This window comes from Sorex fumeus, unplaced genomic scaffold (assembly GCF_029834395.1).
Source record: "Sorex fumeus unplaced genomic scaffold, SorFum_2.1 ptg000007l, whole genome shotgun sequence".
NCBI lineage: Eukaryota > Metazoa > Chordata > Mammalia > Eulipotyphla > Soricidae > Sorex > Sorex fumeus.
Genome location: NW_026606064.1, coordinates 25,670,604 through 25,680,528, shown reverse-complemented (window position 1 = coordinate 25,680,528; position 9,925 = coordinate 25,670,604). Strand labels below are relative to the sequence as shown.

General features: G+C 42.8%; 1 protein-coding gene across 1 annotated transcript; it reads right to left on the bottom strand.

Moving 5' to 3' along the window:
• Positions 1-2,499: 2,499 nt before the first annotated feature.
• On the bottom strand, positions 2,500-9,703 carry KCNA4 (potassium voltage-gated channel subfamily A member 4). Its single transcript, XM_056132364.1, has 2 exons — positions 9,325-9,703; positions 2,500-6,119 (listed from the first exon to the last, which is right to left on the bottom strand). The coding sequence occupies exon 2, from the start codon at positions 5,341-5,343 to the stop codon at positions 3,385-3,387; it is 1,959 nt and encodes a 652-aa protein (XP_055988339.1). The 5' UTR covers positions 5,344-6,119; positions 9,325-9,703; the 3' UTR covers positions 2,500-3,384.
• Positions 9,704-9,925: the final 222 nt, after the last annotated feature.

Sequence of the window (9,925 nt, the reverse complement as noted above, 5' to 3'; positions counted from 1 at the left end):
TCCTCTGGCACCCACTCACTCCCTTCCATAGAAATTTAAAGGAATATTTATTTTTATCTCTTCTCTGTAACTTTTATGCATAACTATTTCCTTTTCAAGCATTTTCAAGAGAAAACAATGCATCCACCATAAAGACTCTGATTAGGGTGACCCTGAAATGTTGTAATTTTGATAACATTTAAAATTATTATCATCTAAGAAGCAGTTAGAGTATCCTCTAAGAACACAAACCACTAAATAAGGCCACCTATCTTATCTTCTCATCAAAATCTGCTTAGCAGAACCTAAAATAAGTTTCTTAAATCATGTACAAATGCCTCTAGTAGTACACAACTTTCAAAAATGGTTCTAAATAGTACACAACTTTCAAAAACACTGCCTAGCTTTAACTCATAAAAAAGCTATAAATCCAGAGCCACACTGAAAAATTTACTTCCAAACATTTCCTTCAAGTGAAGTGTTCTGTAAAGACTGCCCCATATACACGTCTTGAGGGCTTCTGTGCATCCTTCTCAGTGTGGAATCATGATGCAGAGTCATAAACTAAACGCATTTTGCAGGGAAAAAATTTAATAACTTAATCATATTTGGTATGGGATCCCTTGATTGTCTTTTCCTGACTAATTTTACCGACAAGAAAACATGTACAGGGCCAGAGAGATAGTAGAGAGCTATAGGCACATGCCTTGCACATCGCCAACTACAGTTTGATTTGGGGCATTACATATGGTGCCCTGACTACCTTCAGAAGTGATCCCTGAGCACAGAGTCATGAGAAAGCCTAGAGCACTACTAGATGTGGCCCCAAAACTAAAATAAAACAAAACAAAAAAGATTAAAAAAAAACAGAAAACCATGATTAATTAAAGCAAACTGTGGGACCCCCAATGACAATATTTCTGGATTCTCAGAATTATTAATTCTAGTACATTTCAATTAAATTTGATGTAACTTATAAGGTCTAGAAATGCAGTCTTATAGAAACAATGAAACACATTTCCTTTGCAACCATAGTCATATTTTTACTATTGTAATTATAGAATGTTCAATAAACGTTCACTGCTGAAGAACATTTAAACTATTTTAATATTATCTGACCTAGTTAGATACAGCAAAAAATAAATTGTACCTTGACAGAAGAGTAAACTTTTTATATCATGACATGCCTGAGCTACTCCAGCCAAAAAAGAAAATTCAGCAATTATTCTATGATATCTCTCTTGTGCCTGCATATTAACTTTTTGATTTTCATAATGTCTTAATAATTAGGCACAATATCAACCAGGCATTTATATAGAACTCAATATTTGAGCACTATGTTAACATGTTCTCACCTGCTTCCCATAACAACCCTCTGACATAATGAATGCTTATATGTACTTTTTATTGAAGAAACTGGAGTGTTTAAGGGACTTACAAATGAATGGTGACAAACTCAATTAACCTTATACCCAGTCTAATATTTGTTGTGACTTTCTCTAATCTCAAAATGTATTAAAACCCCATCTTTGAAGACTTGTTACAAGATTTTTCACTCACTATGTCCATTAGAGATCTTTGTTCTGCACATTCAACTTCCCTGGTTGCTGCTTTTCATTCTCCAAATGTTTTCTAGCAAAGCATTTCTCTTCAATGAGGGGCAGAGTGTATGAAAACTGTATCTTTAATTTTACATGTATTAGTGAATTGGCTTTGAATTTCAAGCATCACTACAGATAAGATCTAAATGAATAGCAAATGATGGTCTGAGGTTAAAAATCTTGGGAAAGGCTATTCTAGGTCTTTAATTTTTTTCTCAAGTTTACTGTTTTCCGACTTCATTCAGACACTGAGATACCCAACATAGTATTTTTTTTCTATCCTCAAGAAAACCTTTTACAAAAACATAAGTTAAAAACATTATTGAATAGTCTCTTATTTATTCTGAGTTTATATCTCATTATAACTTCCTAGAGCAAGCCCGATCACTAGCTGACACCTCACATTCTAGATTACCTCACTGTTGTTAATTTTGGTGTCAGAAATCCTTTTCTTAAATAGTGGTGGTGATACTGAAACAAAATGTTTTGACATGTTCTTTTTTATATCAATTTTATAAAATAGAATGTTATACTCTAAAGCGAACCACCATACTCTGTCCTAATATAGCTACACAAAGAAATAAACTTAATAAATCTAAAATTTATGTTGCACATTTAATAGAAAAGCTGTTAGGCCATTATCACTGTTGCTTTGGGGCATCTTATTTCTTCAAGAATTCTTTCAGTGCATGCATTAACTTTGGTTCAATCATTATAAATTTAAAAGGCAAAAGAATATTTAAAATAGTATGGTTTCAGAAACATCATTGTAACAGACCCATTTCAAAATATTCAGTTGCTAATGTTTACTTCATTGTTCCTTTGCTAACCAGTTATTTATGTTTTTTAAGAGGGAGTAGTGTGCTGTTATCTGCGTGACCATTAGTCTCACACAAAGAAAAGAAGAAAACAATAAAACAAGACTAAGAAATTATTCTTCCAATGATTGTCATTGAACTGTTACATTAGTAAACATTCACAGTATGAAGTCTCTCTCCGTCTCCAGCATATCAAGTAGTGCAAAGAAAAGAAAAAAAAATCCAGTCCTGTTATCTGTGAACAAAACTTGTTACATTTTCTCCAATTTCATTTCTTCCATAATAATAAGCATTTGCTGTCATATCATCCCAAAATTATAATAAAATATAATCAATTTCTAAAGGCCCCTGCAGCCTTTTTAAAAGTTAATTTCCAGTTAAAAATAAACTTTTAATTAAATCCAAGATAAAATTGTGACCTATATTCTATTAAATAATCCACTTTTTTTACACAGTAATTCTTACAATTATTTTTTTTAAAAAAGCAACAACTATAGAATCCAAAGATATGAGATGTTATTAAAGCACTGATAAATGACTGCTCAAATTCATAATGTCTTACATAGTAAATACTTTAAAATGCCAACTTCTCCTGTCACTTCACAATTACTAACAATGTTGACAATTTACTTACACACACATACAACCCACACACACGCACGCACACACACTCACATTCTCTCCATAAAACCATCTTTACTTTTAACATCTTTTCCCATTAATGTGCAAAATCTCTTTCATTCTAGTAAAAAATATAAAGATAGATTTGCTCCTATTTAAGCCTCCCTTTTTTCTCCAAGATGTATCATTTATTTGATATGTAATACAAGTTTAGTAACAATTATGCCATGTATAACCATTAAATGGCGTACTACTATATGCATTGGGTTCATTTGCATATTTCATTTTCATAACTGTACTCTATGCATAAATATATTTGGAGATGCTGGAGCTGCAGGGCTGGGGCAGGGAGTGGAGACAGAGATTCACACATCAGTCTCCACAGCCTTCACATTAGAACAGTTGTTTTTATCTGTCTCACTGTCATCCCCCTTTCCCTGACACTTCTCCTCCTTAGCACAGAGAGATTCCTTAACTCCTTCTTCCATCTCTAGATACTCTGACTTGTCCCCAAGGGAAGAAGAAGTAGAGCTCCGAAATTTCTTCAGCAAATTAGAAGGGAGGTATGGGCAACTGACTGCATTCTGCGTCAACTGTGTCTGTTCCTCGTTTTCAGTCTCTCTGTGGTAGAAATAGTTAAAGTTAGAGACAATCACTGGCACTGGCAAAGCAATGGTTAAGACACCAGCAATGGCACACAGGGACCCCACGATCTTGCCCCCTACAGTGATGGGCTTCATGTCTCCATAGCCCACAGTTGTCATGGTCACCACAGCCCACCAAAATGCATCTGGGATACTTTGGAAATGGGTGGTCGGTTCATCCGCCTCTGCGAAATACACAGCACTGGAAAACAGGATGACCCCGATGAAGAGGAAGAAGATCAGGAGGCCTAGTTCCCGCATGCTGGCTCGGAGGGTGTGGCCCAGGATCTGCAGGCCCTTGGAGTGCCTGGAGAGTTTGAAGATCCGGAACACACGAACCAGACGAATGATCCTGAGGATGGCAAAGGACATGGCCTGCTGCTGCTGCCCATTGCCACCCCCCTGTTGCTGGGCCAAGTCGGTGCCCAGTGTGATGAAATAAGGCAAAATGGAGACAATGTCAATGATGTTCATGATGTTCTTGAAAAAGAGGGCCTGGCTGGGACAAGCAAAGCAGCGGACCACAAACTCAAAGGAAAACCAAACAATGCAAACTGTCTCCACGATGAAGAAAGGGTCATTGAATATTGTGTGCCCTGAGTTCTCCAGGTGGGGTGCCGAGGTGTCATTCAACAGCCCACCGTGCCCGCCTGCACTCAGTGCCATGATGAGATCCCTGTCGTCCCTAAACTCAGGCAAGGTTTCCAGGCAGAAGATGACAATGGAGATTAAGATGACCAGGACTGAGACAATGGCTATGGCCCTAGCTGGGCTGGAGCTCTCAGGATACTCAAAGAGGAGCCAAATCTGCTTCTTAAATTCATTCTCTGGCAACGCCCTGTCCTCCTCCTCTCTCACAAAGCCCTCATCCTCCCGGAACTTGAGCAGGGCCTCCTCTCCCAGCTGATAAAACTTCACCTCTTCAGTGAAGATGTCAAAGGGGACATTGACAGGCCTCTTCAGGCGACCTCCTGATTGGTAATAGTATAAGATGGCATCAAAGCTGGGCCGGTTCCTGTCAAAGAAATACTCGTTACGCAAAGGGTCAAAGTACTGAGTCCTCTTCTCAGGATCCCCCAGCAAAGTCTCTGGAAACTGAGCCAGAGTCTTCATCTGGGTCTCAAATCGCAGGCCTGACACGTTGATCACCACTCGTTCACAACAGTCACTGTAGCGGACAGAACTGTAGCCACCCCCATCGTCCTGAGGCAGCAGGTCCGTGTAGGAACACTCATCCCCATGGTCATCCTCACTATAGTAAAACCTCCCCTCCTCTTCCTCATCCTCATCCTCATCCTCTTCTTCTTCTTCCTCACTCAGTTCCCTCAGAATCTTTTCCTCAGAGCCACTGGGCATCAGGTCGGAGCAATGAGGAAAGCTGCTCTGCCGGTGGTGAACTTTCTTCTTCTCAGGCCGCTGTTTCTTCTTCCTCCGACTACCCCGGCTGCTCTGGGCATCATGGGAGCTGCAGGCCCCACGGGACTGGTGGTGGTGGTGGGAGCCCCCTCCAGAACCCCCACTTCCTTCCACTGCAGCTGTGGCCGCGGCCACTGCAGCTGCTGCTGCTGCCCTGGAATGTGCAAGTCTCTCCCGCTCCCGGGCCCGGGCCTGGGCTGCATAACCATAAGGCATGTGACTGTTGCACCCTGAGCTTTCCGCACTCACCATTGCAACCTCCATGGTGGTGGTTTGGGGAAATGGCTGGCTCCAGTGGTTGATGAAGAAAGAAAAGGAGGGCGGCTTCTTTTCTCACAAAAGTAAGGTAAGTTTGGATCCCTTCAGCAGATTGCTTGGAAGATGAAAGATATTTTCAGTCCAACTTTGCATTTTCTGTTTTTAAAGCTGCACAGCCCATGCTCTTCCTTCCCACAAATTCGAAGTTGCTCTTCAGGGCTTGATTGGTCTAGCTAAACAGCATAATATGCTCACGTCCAAGTCTAAAAATGTTGGAATCTCTCCAACACCTGTGTTAGGGTGGATTTCAAATTTGGACATACATCTGGGATGCAGTGGGGATGAAGCTGCTGCAAGATTCAAAAGCAGCACATATCAGACAGAGAGCACTTGTGCTTAGAGAACAGAAAATATTTTTTCTGCCATGAGAAAGGTCCAAAGCTCCGTCGTCCTTCAAATTCAAATAAAATGCAAATAGGTTTTTTGTCTTAGCACTTGCTCTCTATTGATGGCTTGACCCATGTTAGCATGTGAATTGATGCATGTCCAGCCACTGCCATTCAGAGTCTATCAGGAGGATTCCAGGTTCTCCCCTGAAGTTCATCACAGGCTTCCTGGACCCAGGGGCAATGGCAAACTATTGATAGAGGCAAAGACACTGGGAGGTAGAGAAGATGTAAGATGAGATGTCAGCAGGGGCAAACCCGACTCTAAGTTCTCCATAGAAATCAAGGAAATGCAGAGCATCCTTCAGCTAAAAGCATGCAGAAGAAGCACTTCACCTGAAAAAAGGAAGGGAAATAAGCACAGAAGAAAAATAAAAAGTAATATCAAATGTAAAGAGCAAATTGAGTGTTCCTTTCACAAACACTTCTTTCTCTGGTCCTCAAGAAAACTACACACACCACCAAGCGACCATACATTTCCAAGGAATATGGGACAAGTTGGTATAACTCCTTCTACTAAATAACCTTCTTTCCTTCTTCTTTGGAAATAGTTCAGTTGTCTCTTTTCATGGCAACTCAATATTTTTTCCTTTCTCCATTCTTGACCCTTAAGGCACTCCAATCCTCCCTTCACCAGGACTTAATTCACATTGTTACTCTTGATGCCATACAAAGTTACGCTGTCACTTCACAGCAGCTCCCATCCTTCACTGATTCTAAGGTATTTTTTAAAAATGTCTCTTCAAACAGTATTGCTGAATTTACAGCCTTCCCCCACCCCATCTTGATTCAGGATCAGAGAAGTCAGAAAGGACAGTTTTCTTGAATCCAGGATCTGCCACTTCAACAAGTTTGCACTTCATCTACGAAGTATAGATTCTATACAACCCCATTTCACTTTCAAAAAAAAAATAATACATGTTAAGAGCACTGCATAGAGCTGTGTGTACATAATGAACATCAATAAATATAGATAGCCACTAATAACTTGAGAGCAACCTAAATTTTATTTATTTATTTTGGTTTGGGAGCCACACCCGGCAGTGCTCATGGCTTATTCCTGGCTCTGCACTCAGCCATAACTCCTAAAGGCTCAGGAGCTGCCAAGAATCAAAGCCAGGTCAGCTGCATGCAAGGAAGGAGCCCTATGCACTTTACTATCACTCCAGCCTACACACCTCCAAGTGTGTGTGTGCCTCTGCCACCATGGAAAGTAGGGGAAGGACAGCGTGGGGATAACCAGGACATTTTGAGACTAGCTGAGGGCCTGCATTTAGTTGGCGATCTCTGAAGCATATCCCTGTTGTTGTTTTTCTGTTCCCCAGACTCCAGAACACTCCCTCCCACCCACAGCCTAGGAGCTAATCCCAGTTTCTACATCTCTAATAACCATCTCTCCCCGCAACTCCTCTATGTTCACCTAAGTGCCCCTCCCACACACTTCTCAGAGATTTATCTCTTTATGTGTTTAAACCTAGGTTGTATGGACTTTCTTTGCAGCCCATCACACCTTCTCTCCTATAATTTAATCAATAGCCTCAATATCGCAACAGTTTTCTTTATTCTCTCTCTGCTCACCTTTACTGCCCTGTTCCTAGTTCCTGATTGCCTTTTCGTCACAGCCCACCATCTTCACTGTTGCCTGGTATTTCTGACTTGTCTCTTCCTTTTCTCAGTTTTCTCTACCTAAGTCCAGCTAATGCATCTTCTCAGTCACATAAGCTGCAAACACTCCTGCCCCAATCCCCTTTCTCCTCTTGGTTCCTTCATTCAGAACTTCCAAGAATGCAGAAAGTGTGGCCCAGAGAATTGAGGAGGATAATGACAGCTAGAATACAGGGCATCTACCAGCTTCTATTCCTGGAAGCACTTGGGGAACATAAGAGAAATGGCTTTCTGGAGCCATTAAGAGGGATTCAGCTCTTAACCACCTGCTGCTCCTTGCTGAATAGTATCAGCCTAGAAACCTAAACACACCAGAGTTTTGTGACAAGCAGGAAATGGGTACACAGAGGGCATCCCAGTAATCTATCCCTTTCCAATCATGCATAACCTGAAGACAAGAATTAAACTGGGACACAAAACCCAGAAAATACACCTGTGAGGGTATCTCAAATGACACACACTTTTCTTTGCCAGGTTCCCAACCATCTGCCACTCTAAAATGGTGACCTGCAGGAGGATTCCAAATCTCCTTTTACAACACCACCCTCAAGTTACAAGCACCATTGGAGGATCAGCCCAGCATCCTTGAAACATTTTTGCAGACCACAGAGCCTGAGAGTTTGCTCAGTTGCTTTTCCAATTCCCTCAAAGGAGTTGTAATACACTATTTAAACAAAGCCTCAGCATTATCAAAGTGCCTGTGCCTTTGTAGACTATGAACACCCCTTGCCAGCCCAAACCATTATCAAAAGGTCAAATATTAGGAGCATCTTGAGATTCACCACCCTCTGGGCTGAAACTCTAAACCTAAACTCTTTCAGTCTGCACCAAATAATTTCTAATTTGTTTATTTATCAATTTATTCAAACCTATTAAGGTGTATCCAACTCCTTCCTCCACCCTACAAAAACTAAATTATCTTCCTTGTAATTGGTTACCAGTTACCTCACTATTCCCGATCTTTAAAAATAGTAAAAAGGGGGAAAGGAAAGAAAAATTCTTCCTTCCAGAAAACCTGAACGATTTTACATACCTCTTCCCTCTCAAGGTATTCGTGAGAGAATATATCCAGACCGACTCCCAGGAGTCTTTTAGGGAGAAGCCCTTTGCAGGGAAATTTCCCTTTCTTTCACCATTAAACTAATAGGAATGTGCAGACTACCTATTCCCTAACCCCTAAACCCCCAACCAACCATCTAACATCCAGCCCCTCCTCTTTCCACCCCCCCCCCATACACACACACACAAACACACCCCAACAACAAGGCTGTTAGATTTCAGAGCTAATTCTTGCAACTGTTTTAGGGTGACATCGGAGCCTTATCAGAGAAAACGAGAAAGAGAAGGAGCGACTGAGAGAACCAGGAAGGCCAACACCATGAGAAACACACACTTCAATGCACGCCATTTACACGGTCGGTCCCCGTGTGTTGCTCAAATGCTCGGAAAATGCACGCAGATCCAAATGTTGGGAGAGGCAGCGTTTCCAACCCGATCACCAGCTGTTCCCAGAGGAACGAAAAACCGGTGAGTCTGGGATGAAGCAAACGATGCTAAATCTAAACCCCACCTCGCGGGGTGGGGGGGAAACGACATCTTTAATCGCACCCTCGCCTCCAGACCCAGGTTCCCGCTCCCGCACATTAAGCAGGGCGCACGCACCCCATCCCCAGGATTGGGAAAATAACAACTGCTACCCCCCGGAGCGCCGCGCAGCATCTACACCTCCCTTCTCCCACCTCCTGGTTATTTTTAACCGCCTTCCATTCATGCCCTTCTGTCACATTCCCGATATTATTTATCCCTCAAATGCCCACTGCTTCTTCACAGCCAAAAGAGGAGCGTGCAAGCAAGATAAGAGCGGTCTCATACTTACCGTTCCCAGGAGGGGTGCAAAATAAAAAGAAAGAATGGGTGTGTATGTGAAGGAGGGGGGGCGAGGTTGCTTTTTGGTCCTTCCAACCCCCCCAGTCTGCAACAGCTGGAAGAAAGGAAGAATGATCTTGGGGGAGGAGGGGGCGCTAAAAGGAATCGCTCCGGTGTGGCAGGTGGAGGTTCCAAAATATCCGCGGAACAAGTTCACTTGGCCGTCGCGGGGTAGGGCGGCGGGAGGGAGAGCCAGAGTCCTAGGTGCTGAGTCCGGGATTGGGGAGCGGGGCTGCCCCAGGGAAGACCCCCTCCTTCCCCCCTGCAAGACTCCTGATTCCGCTGGAGTTTTCAGCAGAGAAGGGCTCTTCTGAGAAAGGAAGTCAAGGTTCCCCAGAAGAAACAAAAAAAGAAAAAAACAAAAGGAGAAGCAAGCAGCAAAATCCTAGACAGCAGCGATCACTTGTTAAGCCCGAATTCCTCCTCCAGGATCCATCCCTCTGGCGCTCGCGCGGGCTGCCGAGCCGCACACGCCTCCCCGGGCCGCGAACGCGCGGCGGCCGGGGGCGGGGCCAGGGCCTGCCGCGGGTGTGGCGTGGCGGGCGCTCGCC

What these genes read in the sequence shown, in the direction of transcription:
- KCNA4 (XM_056132364.1), bottom strand. Translation starts at nt 5,343, where the DNA reads ATGGAGGTTGCAATGGTGAGTGCGGAAAGCTCAGGGTGCAACAGTCAC.